We start from the raw sequence: 15,648 nt of genomic DNA on the forward strand, positions 1-15,648 counted from the left end.
AACTACTCTACTACTTTGAGAGGGCATAGGAGGCGCCTCTCTGAAAAACTCCAACCCAGGAAAAGTGGTTGGACACACCAAATCCCCATTAATTAGTCTTCAAAAGGCCAAATACTATTCTGGGTCAATCCAATTAAACATAATCCCTTTGTACTTTAAAAATGGAACATGATCAGGTTTAATTTTGACATTTTATTTCTGACAAAGAAAAGAAAATTAATTTTCAGACCGAGACATATCAGACCTGAACAGATTAAGGAAGTACTGTAGGAAGCTGGGAATTGATTCTTGTGTGTGCACGCTCGAGTGTGTGTTTGTGTGTGTATCTCATACAGCTGACAACTCAGCAGAAACCCCATGGTATGGCGAGGATTATTGGCTGGTGTGGGTTGGGGGGTGGGGGGTGGTTGACTGAACTGAATTCTGAACCAAAATGGTCAGCAATTAGCAGCAAGCTGCACTGAGTTGTCAGCTGACACTGCCAATGAAAATATTGCTCTACTGTCACTGACTGCCAAGCAGCACATGAGCTGCAGGAAGGGGGGAGACAGAGAGAGAGAAGGAGGGAGACAATAGAACAGAGGGAAAAGTGAAGTGAAAATAGGAGGTTACGAATAATTAAATATTTCATTTTCATTTCCATTTTTCTGTAGGTAATTTCTCTGGCAGTGCGAACACTGCACCCGCATGCCCTTCAGTTAAAGCACCTCTGAAGTGACATTTAACGAGAGGGAGGAGGGGTAGACTGAGAGAGAAGAAATGCTGATGCACAGAAGATTGCACATTCAATCAGGAAGTGTAAGAGAAGAATTTGGCCTTGAAAAATATGGGAATTTTACCAAGAAAATGTTCCCTTAAAACTGAAAACATGAAATGCTTTTCTGTTGACATTATTTCCATTCCCTAAGCAATCCATCCTGCTAAGAAAAGCATTCCATGTCAATATATTCATGTTATTCTCTGGCAGGGCCTCTTTCCCAAGGAGCCTCTGTGAACTGTCAGGTTTTTCATTATCATAAATGAGGAGTCACATCACTGAAGCCAATTCTCATTTTGCAGTGTTTGATTTTGATACCCTGCATTGCTTCCTATGATATCTCATTTCAATCTAATACATGTGTTTGAGTGCATGGAGGTGCACTTTGAGCTTCAGCACAGTGAGTGTTGGACTGGCCTGGATGGTGTGAACTCACATGTGCTGTGATGCGTTGCCGAAGGCAGTGCTGTACTGGGGTGCTGAGTCCTCCGGGCCATGGGGGGCAGCATGACTCAGGACCATCATGACCGGCCGGTGAGGGTACATCTTCTTTGACGTGCGAAAGTAACTGATGCTGTCATTGGTGATGATGTCAGTCAGGTAATCCTGCACAGGACAGACATTAGGGGAAACACCATAATTACAGGGATCGATATGACAAAAACACAAGCTGCTTTGACTTTGGTGCAGAGAGCAGTCTGGGAAAGTGGAGGACCTTCTGTGACAATCTCACGAGTGCCTTGGTCAACTGATCCACTGGAGAGTCAGCACTTTTTCAGATCCTTTTTTAAGCTCACGTTAAACTCGAAGGCGAACAAGAAACAAGCCACATCTGGAAATGAAATGCTGGCAACTGTGAAAGAGAAGCACTTCTGAGAAATGACACAAAGCCAGTTAGGGATGGGAATCAATCTTTCCATGACCAGGTTGGAAACATATGCAGGAGGCATTTCTCTGTTGAAACCCTTTATTGGTAGAAGGAATGTCTACCATTGCCCAGGTCTCGCAATTGTTGGCAAATGCCACAGAGACCAAATTGGTGCCAGGTGCTATTCATCCTTTAGGCAGTGGGGGTCAAAAAAGGCATTGAATCAGAGAGATTCTTAAATAGCATACTGTAGCACACACACACACACACACACACACACAAACACACACACACACACACACACACACACCAACACACAGGCACACACACATGCATACACATAGACACATATACACGCACACACACATATACATGCACACACACACCACATACATGACCCACGCACACACACACTCATAGACTTATACACTTGCACACCCACAGACAAACACACGCACACTCAAACACACACTCACACACAGACACACACACGCACACACACATGCACGCACGCTACACACACACATAAAAAAGAAAGGCCTGAAGGACACTGCAGATTGCATCCTGCAGACTTGGCCAGGCCAGCGGACAGCTGTGATTTGTGGCCGAGCATCAGGGCTGAGGAATGAGGCTGTGGCCATGTGCTCATGTGGCACCTGGGCTTCAGACACAAGCAGAACTCTCACAGCGGCAGCAAAGCAGAGGCAGGCGTGGCACAGCGCAGCACAGCCCAAACCAGGAAATGAGACCCAATCATTCATTTGCATTTCCTTTTCCTTTTTCTCCTCGCTCTGAAGGGCGAGATGAGATGTGCGATAAATCTCGGTAACTGTAGCCCTCCCAGCTAGTTCTGGCTGAAATGACTCCACATTACACCGTGATTAGTTTCAGTTGGAGTGCGGGAGAGGAACCGGCAGTGGTGGCACCCATGAAGGCTTCTGAGCTGGGAGCCTGGGACCTCTGGCTCTCGTGAGGGAAGGCTTCAACCAGAGAGATGCTGGGGAGAGTGACTACGGCAAGTTTTGTCATGGGCCCTCTCTCAAATAGAAATCTCTGTTCTGGGAAGATGATAGCTCTGATTGCACAATCTCTTTTCAGCCAAAAATCAAGACCTGATGAGGTCAAGCTAGTAAAGTTCCTCTGTCTCCTGCCAGTACACTTAGAGCTTATGAGTTGGAACACAAATTTCTCCACATACATTCCTGAGATTCTGACTATCCCCCAGGCAAACTGCCACGTTATAATCGAGCCTCACGACGGCCAGCAGGAGTACAGCACATGCATATGAATAACACACACAAGGGCCACATATCGACCAAACGCAGAAGCAGCGACAACGAGCAAACACACACGTAGCAGAGTAATAATGAGGCACACAAGCAGAGCCTGCATAAACAGCCAGGTGGTGCTTTACAGAGATAGTTTCCAGTATGAGCTCACCTTATGGTACTCAAAGCCGTGTTTCTCCCGGGCACCGTTCCTGCACAGGGTGTAGTTGTAGAAGCGTGAGTTCTTCACCAGCCCCACCCACTCCCTCCAGCCAGGAGGGACGTATGAGCCATTGTACTCATTTAGGTATTTCCCAAAGAAGGCTGCAACAAAGAGAGAGAGATGAGTATTGAGTGTCTGAGAGGAGCATTTCCAGAGCTTGTGGTTCTTTGCTGTTATTCATTTAATGTAGTCAGTAGGGTAGTTTTGTCCTTGTTTCTATAACTTTGTTTAAGTTGGTTTGTTGGCAAGTTATCAGTTAAGACTGTACTTCTTGCACCTACTGTCTCTCAGGACTGTACTTTCCCTCTGGAAGGAAATACTGCATTTTGCACCTACATATTTAAGCTGCTGTGAGTGAGAAAATCTGGTAAATGCAAATAAAGTGAAGCAAACCATTATCTGATCAAAAGGTTTATTATCACTTATTGGGAATCAGCCAAAAGCACAATGCACAAATGCTATCGGGAATAAAATCAGCACAATGGCACCCTTAAACTACACAAAAACATTTTTTTTTGCAGTTATACTGTATGTTGATGGCAGCTGAAATGTGGCTTGTTTCCTTGAGTCTAGGACACATTAGATATTGGCATTAGAACAGATTCACAGGGCCTATACCACCAGAAGAATACAAAGGGGAATGAAAACAAGGGATTCTGAATTGTATGTCTTAATGGTTTTGTTGTTCATAGTTAACTGCTTCCATGAGGGGTGCTCCTGTTAAAACGACTGCAGTTGGATTGTCTCCTGAAGGGTCAGCAGGTTATAATTAAATTTGTTACTGAGTATCGCAGCAGCACTGCCTGTTATAAAGCCCCGAGTCACAGAGGAAATGGGAAAATAAACAGACTCTGTAAAGGATGGAAAACCTTTATTATACCTGCAGCCATCACCCGTTGCCTTTATAGGCAATACCACAGAGATACCTCACAAATGTCTTACAGAGATACATCTGGTTTGACCATTTTCTTCTGCTGTTGAAGAAAAAAATAGGGCTGGTGTTTGGATCACTAAAGAAATGTAATTTCTTCTTTCACATTTTCTAGTTGTACTTACTGCACATAAAATACAGGTTTGTACCAGAAAAATCTCTGTGTAATGTGTCAAGGAAAAATATCTTGACATTCTTTTGTTATTGGCCATTGACTTTTCTCAAATTTGACCACACTGAAAAGAGTCAGGCAATGTCAATACCTATTCAGACTGATAGCTTGTCAGAGAATCACTACTCAGAGTAGAAGCCAATAATGTCAACAACTAAAGGGCGGCACCCATAGAAGTTAAATGTTAACAACAGACAGGGGAAATAAAACCCTGAAAATAAATAACGGAAATCAAAACTTGATCAAAGACAGAAGGACTCCTTATTTCTTAATCAAACAACAAGGTGCCCTTGCTGAAGCCACAGACACGGTTGTGGTCTGTCCAGTGTATTAAAATCAACTGGGTGGAATAATTGGAGTTTTTTGGGAAGCATGACGGATTTACGGAGGTGGTAATTATTTCTCATGGGTTGGAGAGGAAACAAGAATAAGGAAGTGCTCCACTGAGCATTTCCTGTGGTGAGCCAAAAAAGCTAACGCTCTAGAAAATGTGCCAGCATGAGTGTATGGAATATTAACAATGGGAGAGCACTGTGGGGAATTCTTTTCTGTGGCAGTGCAGAATAGCTAGTCTTGCCAGAAGTAAAATTTGTTCTATAAATACTGGACAGAGATGGTCAAATGAGACTAGCCTTCATTATAAACCACTATGAAATCAAAGTTTCACTAATAGACTGTCTGATCCATCCTCAAATCTATGATGAAGAACACTTACTGCAGCACTGCAACCCCCCTCCCCCCACCAAAAAGAAAAATAAGTCAGTCTCAAGAAGTATCTTAGTCCTATATTTACACTTAAAATCTTATTTCTAGTCATTTCTAGACAAATATATTGCCAATGAAGTGACAGTGTTACGCATTTCAAGATTTCCCAACAGGGTTACAAAATGTCAAACAAACAAGGTAAAATAAAACAAGCAAATATTTTCTACTTGAGAGAAGAAAAGAAGAAGTCATTTCAATGCCAAGGCTAAACATTTCTGAGGACATGTTTTTTTCAGTGTGAGAGGGAGAGCAGGAGAAAGAGACGGAGGTAGAGAGAACAGGACAGGCACTGGAGGACTGACCTGTGCGGTAGCCGGTGCTGTTGAGGTAGACACTGAAAGTTCGGGGCTCGTGTTGGGCCTGCCAGGAGGGCGAGGAGCAGTTCTCGTTGTTGGTGTAGGTGTTGTGGTTGTGCACGTACTTCCCGGTCAGCATGGAGGAGCGTGACGGGCAGCACATGGGCGTGGTCACGAAGGCGTTGGAGAAGTGGGTGCCACCCTGCTCCATGATTCGCCGCGTCTTGTTCATGGCCTGCATGGACCCTGAGGAAGAGGAGCGAGAGGAAGGCTGGGGTCAGCGGGACCAGTGGCGGACGCAACACATGGAGATACAAATAAACAGGTGATACCCACACACGTCCCTCGATCCAAAATACATATTTTTACTCTTCGGAGAATTGTGTTGGAGGAGGAAGAAAAGCCCTCTGAAAGAGGATTTCACAAGGAGAGAAAGGATCTTGGCTGGCAGAGGCTCAGTGCAAACACAAAGCTCACCATGCTGGGTGATTGGCCTTGCTAGATACAGTATGGAAGGGAGTGCAGGGCCCAGCCAAGAGGGGTACCTGAAAGAGCCTGTTTGATTTTGGCAAGGCCCCATACACCTCATTTGGCTTAGAGCTCCCCACTGCGTAACAACATTACAGAGGTCAATTAATCCTGTCTTTTCAAATGAAACAAAAGTGCCCCATAGCTCCATATGCTGCTCACGCCGTGGCCGGGAACCGCTCTTTCCTGCGGTGATCACTTAGCCCCACAGAAGGGGAGCTTTCTGGCTTTTCAAAATATTTATTATGTCTTCCCTCCAGGTGATTTGAGGTCTTCTGGAACAAGGGCAGTAGTTGTGCCCTTGTCCTTCTGGGCCTGGGGGACAGTGGGGCTGAATTTAAAATGCTGCCCTACACAAATCTCCCACCCCTCACTCCCGCAGAGAGAGACAAACTCCAACAACAAGCCGCTATGAAGGGGAGGCCCAAGTTCTGGGGAGCCTGGCTCAGCTTGACCTTTTTCAAATGCATTCGCTCCATGTTTTGCAACCGAGAGAAAAAGGTCAAAACTAAGGGCCTGGTTTCAAAGGCATGTTCAAACAGCACAACATGAACTCCTGACAGGCAAAGCACAGTTAAAAAAAAGAGTGTACGTGAGCCCATTTCAGATACAATGCACTCACTGCTGATACACTTCCATTCAATTGAACACAATGCCTTTGTGCATTAAGCACGTGATAATTGTTCAAGGTGAGAAAAGACCTTTGAGAATTTTTGGCCACTGAACCAGCAAAAAAAAAACATTTTCATGTATTCGCTACATTGTAAATGAAAAATCAAAAGCACTTTGTAAAATATGTTTTTGAATACACCTTTAGCATTTAGTGAATGCATAACTACCTTGCAATATTTCTCTCTCAGCTAGAGCTGTCATTTTTCTCATTTAATGGGAAGATTCAGTATGCGGTTCAGAAGATGCTTTATTAATCTCAGAGAATGCTGCATAACTGCAATAATTTATGTTTCCCAAACTTGTGAGGAAAATAAATATTCAAAACCCTTTGTCGCCTAATAAACATAAGTAGGCAGGAATGTCAACATTATATTCCATTATTTTAGAGGAGAAAGACTTATTATTTTGAGCTAAAAATAAAGCAATGAGGAGGGAGATGAAGAATGGAAGTCTGTGGTATACTGTATATGTCTGTGTATGGCTGTGTGTCAGTGTGCATGCAGATGTTGTTCCCTGTAGGCATATATGGACAGAGAGAGCGGTAGCAGTTCTACAAAATAGAGCTTTTGAATTTGAGGACAGTGGCCAATTCTCAGTTAGTCCTCTGAGACCCATCACATCATTGTGGTTTAGGGAACAGATGCCTGGCCATAAATTCACTGCTTTCAAGGGTGTGCCTATTGGTGAAGGACAAATTCCATCTGGAAATCTTCAGAGCACAATCAGTGCTAAAGAAGTGAATAGAGAGAGGATTCACAGAGCACAGGCCAACCACTGTTTGATGTGGACAACAGGGGCCTTGATTGTCCACTCACTGCACATTGTTGAGGGAACGTGTACATCTGTCCAATTACCACTGTGACGCTTTCTTGTCTAGAGTGGTGAATACATGCGTGTAATCTGCTACAGAATGATGTGTGAGGGTTGAATGATTGTATACATTGTGTACCATGTACCAGGTTTTTGTAACGCACTCGTCTAAATTTGTTTCCATAATTTATAAATATAATAACGTTTTAAATAACCCAGTCCATAATAAATCTATCTTTCTTTTAGCTTAATTTTAGTTTCTAGTTTCAGTCAGACATTTTAGATCCAGATGGATTCCTACAACTTAAAACAAAGCATATTTTTATATTTTTGTGGTTCTTAGTGATTTTTCTCTTTGGTGCTGTGAAGGTCCTTTGAAGGCTTTGCATTCATAGAAAATCAAGAAGAAGTATTTGTAGCATAACGGCTGTTGACATGGCAAAGGATCTTATTCTGAAAATGCGTCACAAACGCGGCTGGCTTGCGTCTTTGATAATCGCAGCTGTGTAAGTGACTGACAATAATTTCTCTGTCTGAGGGCTTTAAAGAGTTAGTGCTGGCGTCAAACAGTGCCGAAATTAAGGACCCTGGTCCTGCTATCTGTCACACCCAAGAAGAAAGCTAAACAAACTCTCCAGCATATTTTGTTCGAGGCTGTCTATAGATATGAACATTTTCACATTTCAAAAATAGGATGCTGTATGTCTACAGACATGTCTCCTACATCAATTAGCACTGAGGCAACAGCAAATGCAATGCCGTGTGGTCTGGCAGCCTGCAGAGACAATGAAGAGAATCTGACTTCAGACCATCGTGTAAACAACCAATACGACTGAGCCACCTGCCAGCGTACTCCCACTCAGCCATTTCAGCCCCAATTAATTAGCTTAAAGGTTCCCCCTGTCAGCGCCAGGTATCCCCTCGAGAATGACAGAAGCCAAAATGTCAGTGGATACTTGCAGCAATAGAATATTTGGGCAAAAAAGGGAAGCATATAATTGAATCCCAGAATGTTTTTAAATTGAATAATGACCCCACAAAAAAAAATAACAGTTTAAATCCCTGTGGGATCCAAGTGTATTATTACCATATCTAACAAAGGACTAGCGCCAACAAACAAACAAGGACAGGACTATTAATCAGTGAAGTAACACCATGTAATTTAGCTTGATTTCAGCTTGTTCGGTTTGTACTGCAGATAGACGTCATATTTTCAGCACACAGATATTATTCACGCTGCCTGTGGGCACAGGCCCTCCTATGCGGTCCGTGGAGGTGGTGCGGTGACAGTGCGCTCACCCAGCTCCAGGTCCTGGTCGTCGGTGAGGATGAGGATGATGTTGGGGCGGATGTTGCGGCGGTCTCTCTGGAAGCGGGCCTTCAGGCGCTGACTGGACAGGAAGATGGAGGCGTGGGCGAGAGAGAGGAGCCCCAGGAGCAGGAAGAGAGCTGTGGAAAGCCCCTGTCCCGCCATGGCACTGAACCCTGCTCTGACCGACTCACGCTGCGGCTACCCCCCTCTCACTGCTCCTGCCAACAAAGCAAACGGAGACATGCGTCAGTTAGGCACATACTGCACACCACTACAACAGTCTTTTTGATACCAGTTCGACATCGAGTAGAACATATCAGCGTGTTATGTTAAATATTTGAGCGTAGCTGTCCTTCCGACAACATGCCAGCCGGCTGCTCTGCTCTTTGCCGAGACGGCAGTAAAACACAGCACACCTGCTACATGGTTACAGCCGTGACAAATCAGTTGGAGTATGTGCTGTTCATTAGGTAGTATGAGGCAGTATGATCCAGCTCCCTGAGCACTGAGGAAAACACTGCTAACTGCACATTTGCATGATCCACTGCCATCAAACAGCCCACAACAGCAGCAAAGCTGGAGGTTCCACCTGCCTCCACTGCCTGTGGCCATGCAGGTCCCTAGCCCTGCTCTGTGCCCTGTAATTGGATGGGGGACTGTAGTTAGTATGTAGCAGTTCAGCAATGTGTCAGTTCAGGAGCCACCCCCCCCCCCCCCCTCGCACCAGTAACATCTGCCCTGGTAGAGCGGTTCAGCGACGCGTCAGAGAATTAACACTGTGTGTGAACGGTGCTAATGAGTTCCACTCTCTCACCCACCATCATGTGTTGCACCGCTATTACCCCCCCCCCCCCCCCAAGTGGTGGGAAGGTGAGAACACCTGCCCGCTGCAGAACTCTTCACATTTTTCTCTGTACCCTCCTTCTCCCTGTCTCTCTTTCACACATACGCCCGCACGCAAGCACGTGCGCACCCGCACACACACATGCACGCACAAACACACACACAAATATGCATGCCCACGTGCTCTGTCTCTCACACACACATGCATACACGCACGTACTTGCATGCGCACAGACACACACACGCGCACGTGCCGGAACGAGAGTACTCTCATGATTATCACAGCTCCACGGGAAAATCAGGATATAAAACCTGGCTGTGGTTATTACCATAATGACTATAACAGCTACCCTGGGCCTCAAAATGATTATGATATTCTTTACTTATTCACTGGAAGCAAATTCACCCGATGACACTGAGACCCACTGCACAGTCTGATGTGAGAATCTGAGGCTTGTTGCTCAGTTGCCCCGCTGGCTGCCCACCCTGCCAGCACTGCCACAGAATGACCAGTCAGAGCGCTTCACAGGGGGGGAGTCCGGGAGGCTTCTGCCAGAGACTGGCAGATGCAGTTGGCTCGGTGCTCAAAAAAGCATCCATAAAAACAAACCAGTTTATGCACACCAGTCATTTATCAGCCATTAATAATGCATTAGGAGCGGTATCCTTTTCATTCGCGCATGTAATCGTCTGCTGAGCGCAAACACATGGGGACCAGCCGGGCGCTGAGCGGAGCCAAGGAACGCCGTCGGACTCACCGAACAGGAGGATACAGTGGAGAGAGACCGGGGGAAACGACAGCAAAGAGAGAGCAGAGAGAGAGCGGGGGAATGGCAGCAAAGAGAGAGCAGAGAGAGAGAGCCGGGGAACAAGGGAAGGGAGAGAGAGTACATGTAAACCCCTGCACTCACGGACAGAGCTTTACCTAATGGATGTTATGATAGGGAGAGGAGAATGGAACAGTCCTGATTGCCGTTCCTAGAACCTGGCAGAGATAGGATCTTGAAGGGATTAAGGATGCTATTTGTGTCATAGACGATTCAACTGAACTAACCCCGCTGTATTGCTTTTCATGATGGTATTTAGCTTGTTTAGCTTACACTTACACCAAACAATGAGTGGCTTATCCACTTGAGTAAAAAGCCAGACCACTGTCTTTTGGGCAGGATTTAAAGAGAGAGCCAAGTTCACTTAGTGCCAAAAATGCTTTAAAATATATAAAATAAATTCAACATCACTATTGCTTCATAACTTCCTATGAGATGTGGTATCATGGAAAAAGTATAGTTAAAAACCCTTGATTGGTTGAAGTGATATTCATTAATACCTTCTGCCATTGTACGCGCATTTGTGTGTGAACATCACTCTTTTTCTACAGTGTCTATGTATGTCCAGTGTAGCAGGGTAAAATCAATGTATTTCAAGAAAATATATTTTAATAAAATATAATAATAAAAATAAAATCTTTACTTCATTACAATACTTTTCCTTGTTTTTCTTTAACTCCATAATTTCTAACAATGTTACGACAAGGAAAGTACAAGGAAAATAGGAGAGAGCAAAATAATTCAAAATGAAATATTCTTGAAATAAAAAATGAAGGCAATTATTTTTAGCAAAGTGAGTGAAGGTTCAAATTCCAACAAGCACATTGAGCAAGAAAACGGATTTAAACCACTGCACACCTACCAGTGATACAATTCAATTATACAGCAAACCAAGGCCTGTAAAAAGATGAGCCTTAAGCTCCAACCAAGCCAAGCCAAGCCCCCACTGCTCGACAGCACTTGACAGCTATCCTCATAATAGTTCTGTTACAGGACTGAAATTCCATTTCAGCGCAATTAAACATCGCCAGTATGCAGAAGAGCTAGCAAAGGTATTGGTGTATGTGAATTCTCCTGTGCCCATCAGTCTGTCTGTCTGTCAGACACTCAGGTAATTACCTGCTGCTTTAGCACAGCCCGGAAAGGGGTTAATGCGCTGTGACCCTCTCTCAGTCATCCACGCGGATGGCTAAGGCACGTTTGACTACTGGAGTTCGCAGGCCTTTATAGTCACACATCAAAGCACCCCTCTCTCGCCTGGGCACTGCACTCCACTGATCAGCGCCCGCATTACCTGCTCCTGAGGGAGCTCTCCACAGATACAGCTCCACGTCTATGTAGGGACGGACCTACAGTATGTAATGCGCTCTTAGCAAGGTAGTGCAATGCTGAGTCCCCTGCGGTGGTTTCTGGGGATCCCTGTGGCACCTTCTTTAATTTGACATTAAAGCTGAAAGTGAGAGCAGGCAAAGTGGGCCAGCCTTCTGATCTTGGGCCGCGTCGGCACTGACACCCCACCACTTTCACAGAGCCTGCTCCTTTTTTACGCCGTCAGAGGAGGCAGCCGGAATGTGTCGCCGCTGCATGACGGTGAAATCTGAGCGGTTTGCGCTCCGCACAGCGGGCTTGTTTCTCGCAGGTTACCCGTGAGTCAGATCGGCCAGCTGTAACTGAGGGGTAGAACAGTGATGCGACACCATGACGAGGTGTTAACGGCTTTGTCAGTGTTGTCCCAGAGCCAGCACAAGCAGCTGTAAGACTGAGCTGTCCATCCCCACTCAAATGTTACTGTACATTCACTCAACCTTGGCGAGGACAGGCGTTTCCATTAGTCTTTTTTGGTATGCTCTGCCAAATGATGCAGGTATGCACTTCTGCACAGTGCATTTAAGGGACAAGCTTAGCAGCATGAACTAAAGAGATTGTGAAAAGCATTAAAAAGAGCACATGGAGATCTCTCTCCCCCCACACTCTGGATCTACCATGAGCAGAGCCTTAGGAGCAACTGATTTTACACATAAATTCTGTTTTATTTTTTTGTTTTTGTTTATTTTACTACAAACCACTCATGATTAGCAATGCAATTGTTTCACAGCGTGTAGTATGTTTCCTACTGTTGTCTGACCTTTTTAAATGAACAATTTAAACTAAACCTTACTAAATGCCATAATAAAAATATACTACAAAATAAAATATCAAATCAAAAGGCTTCCTGGTTTCACTTCTGGATTTCACATAATTGTTCATCACATTCATGAGACTGTGGACACCGTGATAATAAGGTGCAAAAGCTTTGCTTCTTTTGTTGTTCACACAGCGGTATGTAATAGGTTGTCTCATCCAGGCAATTAAATTAAATCCCTATTTTAAATGGCAAAATGGGGATGTCATTTGCGTAACTGTTATTTGTGTACAACACTCTTTAGCAGCGAGACTGGTCCTACCCTTTGATTTGTACACAATCTACACAAAGCTGCTGGTAAGCAGCACGGAGTCCCGCCGCGCGTTTACAAAAGAGTGGCGAGAGAAACAAAACAGCACAGAGTGATCCTTCACAGCCTCGCGTACAGCATTACAGGCTTGTTAAGTCCTCACAGTTACTAATGCCAGCCTTTTACATCTATTCAGTGTGCGTTGGGGAAGAAAGCATCACTCCCTGTCTTCCCAACACCACTACCAGTCCCCTTCCAACCAGGGCCCCGGGACATTAAATGAGCTCCTTTTTCAATTCACATTCATTTAATTTTTTTAACTCATGCTCATACTTTTAAGACCTTTCCAGTGTCTTATGTGTATGCCAAATATACTATAAGGATAGCACAACAGTTTAAGTGTGTCTTCATTGTAGCTCTCAAAAGTAAAGGATCTTTCTGGAATAAAGTCATTTCTTTGCACTTGCTGTATTCCGTCCTTTCACTATGCTGCATTTTTATTTATCTCTCTTTTATCTGAAAATGTTTGACTGTAAACGTTAAAATTCTTTTGCCTTTTTAACTGTAAAACATCTCATTTGATCTAACCTGAAAATGTTGGTGAAAAAATATAAAAGTATAAGCAGTAGCCAACTTTTTAACAGAAAGTAAGCTAACTAAAGTACATTGATAATGCTGACAAGAGTACCGCACCAACAAGTGAACATTTAATGACATAATAATTAATCTGTTATCTGTTTGAACCGACTGTAAAAACTGTAAAAACTTCAGACAAAAATATAAAATAGCATTATCATTGGTAGATATTAAATATGTAATATATAATTGAGTGAACCAGTCATAGGCAAACCAAATAAAATTATATCAACCTCCAAAATAATATACAACAAATAATGTCTTCTTAATTCCATAATGTGGACAAATCAATATTAAAACTGCACTAAAATAAAAGCAGCCACAATGCCAACATTTATGAAAACCCCAATAATAATTAGAAGAAGAGAAAGAAAAGGGTGAAATTCAAAGCTAATACAGAGGTAACAATTAAATGAAATGTACTGCAAATAGAAATATAAATCCGCCCTGCAGTTCACCGTCCATATTTGACACATTTGAAAATTGATCAAAGTATTTTGGCTGACCGTTTTACGGGCACGCATGGATAAATCGATGTGGTCCTGAGAGGGAGTGCACTGCCCTGCAGGACTACAGCGGGGTGTGCGCAGCCGGTGGAGGGTGGAGCAGAGAGGAGGTCGGTGAGGACAGCTCCCCGCTCCCCGCTCTCCGCTGCGAGGCTGTGGGCTGCGCTCTCCGCCGCGCTCCCTCTCTCTCCCCTCCCGCTCCTCCCGGCTCCAGCAGCACTCCCGCCATTTCACGCAAGAGCAGCTTTTGTCCCAAATACAATACAAGGCGGCCGGGAGCATTAGAACCACCCAATTTAAAACTGCCGCGAGCCGTGAAGCCGTTATTCCATGGGTCTCCCAGAAAAATAAGGCTAAGTTTTGAGACTACACAGGAAAGGAGACAAAAACTTTACCCGGCCAAATGATACACTGAATGGAAAAAATAAATCTTTAAAAGAGAAAGAAAAAAGAGTAGAACACATGTAGACATGACGCTGACATGTGCAGCGGTGTGCCGGCTGAATGACAGCGGCACTCAGGTGCAGCCCAGCGGTCCCGGCGAGCCCTACCTCATCGTACTGATGCTCAGGTCGCTCCTGATGCTCCGCTCAGGAAGGGCAGGAAACCATCCAGAGCAACTACAGCTGCATCGCAGTGCAATCCCCGATCACAGAGCGATAGCAACTGTGTCCTTTCTCTAGTCGCTGCTCTTTCTGCATCTCTCTCTTTCTGCCCGTCTCACTGTATCCGTCCCCCCTCGCTTTCTCGCTCTCTCTCTCGCTTTCTCTCGCTCGCTGCCCCGTCTCTCTATCTGCACTTCACTCTCTCTCTTTCTCTCTCCCTCTCTTTCCCTCTCTCTCTCTCTCTCTCTCTCTCTCTCTTTCCCCCTCTCTCTCTCTCTGTCTCTCTCTCTTCCACAGCTGTGTTCTCTCTGCTTTAATTTCTCTTCCTCACTTGTAAGGCATCCAATCTCAGAGGATTGATGTGCTCTAACCTTGGGGTCTGCTGTTTTCAATTTACCGGCCTAATGTCTTCCCACTCTGCACCATGCACCCCCCCCCCCCTTCACCCAGAGCTCAGTCTGCCAGTCTAGCCGGCAATGGGCCAGGCAGACATTTTAAAACAAGGGTTAAAAGAAACACTGCCAAAGTGCCAAAGCCACTGGTATTGTGCGGTCCGACGGGGACAACATATTCCACGGAGACAAAGAAACTGTGAATTAATCAACAACAGTTCATGCACCACTGATTCATTAATATTGCCTGTCTCCAATTACTTCATATATTCAGCAGTTAACTATAAAATAATTTTGCAAACCACATGTAGAAAAAAAATAATTTCTTCTTAATAAAGAAAGTGATTAAAGATCCTTACCTAAATGTAATTACATGAATTGATTTTAATATAAATTAATTAAAATTGAAATTAAATTAAAATTGTATTTTAGTCCAGGGTTTTTGCAAATTAATAGAGTGATGTGAGCATTCACAAAAGGCTATTTTGAAGGCAATTTATTTAAAAAAGTATCTAATGAGAACATTTTGCTGTACTCGATCGATCTTTATCCTGGTTTCTTTTATATAAATGGGTATTTTTGTGATTGAAAGATGCCTTTTGCTTCAAATATAAAGAAAAATTAAAAGATTAAAAAAATCTTAGGCAATTTATGTGTAAAATACCCCGATGCATGCTTTAGCACAATTTAGCTGAACACACATATCAAATATACCCTTTCTGAAATATTGATCCAATAAGAAGTACTGTGTAACTGAAAAACAAGGCTCCCATAATTATTCAAACAAAACCATCCAGAAACACAG

At 44.1% G+C, this 15,648-nt stretch overlaps 1 protein-coding gene across 5 annotated transcripts in view; it reads right to left on the reverse strand.

The window, feature by feature from the left end:
• LOC133138506 (extracellular sulfatase Sulf-2-like) overlaps positions 1–15,648 on the reverse strand; it is a 114,730-nt gene that overhangs the window by 19,890 nt on the left and 79,192 nt on the right. For 4 of the 5 annotated variants that reach the window (XM_061257321.1, XM_061257324.1, XM_061257320.1 and 1 more), the window contains 4 exons: positions 8,590–8,820; positions 5,287–5,526; positions 3,066–3,217; positions 1,194–1,363 (listed from right to left, as the gene is read on the reverse strand). In XM_061257321.1, coding sequence (XP_061113305.1) covers positions 1,194–1,363; positions 3,066–3,217; positions 5,287–5,526; positions 8,590–8,764 — 737 coding nt within the window. In that variant the 5' untranslated portion in view covers positions 8,765–8,820. Of the gene's footprint in view, positions 1–1,193; positions 1,364–3,065; positions 3,218–5,286; positions 5,527–8,589; positions 8,821–14,397; positions 14,551–15,648 lie in introns of those variants that run through there. The other variant, XM_061257323.1, reaches the window with a different exon arrangement.

Source organism: Conger conger, chromosome 10 (genome assembly GCF_963514075.1).
Source record: "Conger conger chromosome 10, fConCon1.1, whole genome shotgun sequence".
NCBI lineage: Eukaryota > Metazoa > Chordata > Actinopteri > Anguilliformes > Congridae > Conger > Conger conger.